Raw genomic sequence first — 776 nt, 5'->3', positions numbered from 1 at the left:
AAAGGCAAACATTGGATGCGAAATGTAATGCAGTCGATTACATACTATTTTTGCCATCTATATGGTCGATGTGCTCGTTCTGTCAGTATACCAGCACCAGTATATTTTGCAGATTTAGTTTGCGCCCGTGCTCGTTATCATATTCTTGCAGCATTGTAAGTTTGATTAACTTATTTAAAAATGAATGAATTATTGAATTTATTTTTTAGAAATTCTGGGCTAGTGGAAAAGTTTTCTGATGAGGACAGTAAAGGTACTAGTAGTAGTTCCATCAGTAAAGCTGAATCCGTGAAAACAGAATTGGCTAATATAATTGCACTTCACAAAAGAGTTAAAACAGTCATGTACTTTGCATGATCTGTATCAGCGATGGAAGCGTATTTTAGTCTAGTATAATGTTTAGTGTTTATTCGTAAGCACTAAATATATTTGTGATTGTTTTCATGTTATATTTAATTCTCTCTCTCTCTCTCTCTCAATCTGTGTGTGTGTGTGCATGTGTGTCCATATGTGTATTTCTTAATGTGTTTCTAGATCTTAGCTTTTTGTTTGACAGATTGTTGCGTTAAAAATAATCAGTATACATCATGTAATGAGTATGGTTTAAAATCTGTGCATTACACTTATTATGATCAGTTATAAATTCATTATAGCATTCATATTAAATGTATAATATTGAGGTGAAGATGTTTGTTTGCATGATAAATAAAAGAGATCAAAAACAAATATTTTTGTATAAGCATGTAAAAAGTTGGAATAAATTGTTATAAGTGATT

General features: G+C 30.8%; 1 protein-coding gene across 1 annotated transcript; it reads left to right on the top strand.

The window, feature by feature from the left end:
- Positions 1 to 27: 27 nt before the first annotated feature.
- On the top strand, positions 28 to 357 carry Tsp_14169 (eukaryotic translation initiation factor 2C 2). Its single transcript, XM_003367908.1, has 2 exons — positions 28 to 155; positions 210 to 357. The coding sequence occupies exons 1-2, from the start codon at positions 28 to 30 to the stop codon at positions 355 to 357; spliced, it is 276 nt and encodes a 91-aa protein (XP_003367956.1).
- The last annotated feature ends 419 nt before the right edge of the window (positions 358 to 776 follow it).

The sequence above is a fragment of the Trichinella spiralis genome (genome assembly GCF_000181795.1).
Source record: "Trichinella spiralis strain ISS 195 chromosome Unknown Scfld3470, whole genome shotgun sequence".
In the NCBI taxonomy this organism is placed as follows: Eukaryota; Metazoa; Nematoda; class Enoplea; order Trichinellida; family Trichinellidae; genus Trichinella; species Trichinella spiralis.
Note: the sequence above shows the minus strand (reverse complement) of the source record. Positions and strands in the feature narration are given on the sequence as shown.

Coding starts and splice junctions, on each gene's coding strand:
- Tsp_14169 (XM_003367908.1), top strand. CDS start 28: ATGCAGTCGATTACATACTATTTTTGCCATCTATATGGTCGATGTGCT. Junction 156..209: donor TATCATATTCTTGCAGCATT/GTAAGTTTGATT, acceptor TTTATTTTTTAG/AAATTCTGGGCTAGTGGAAA.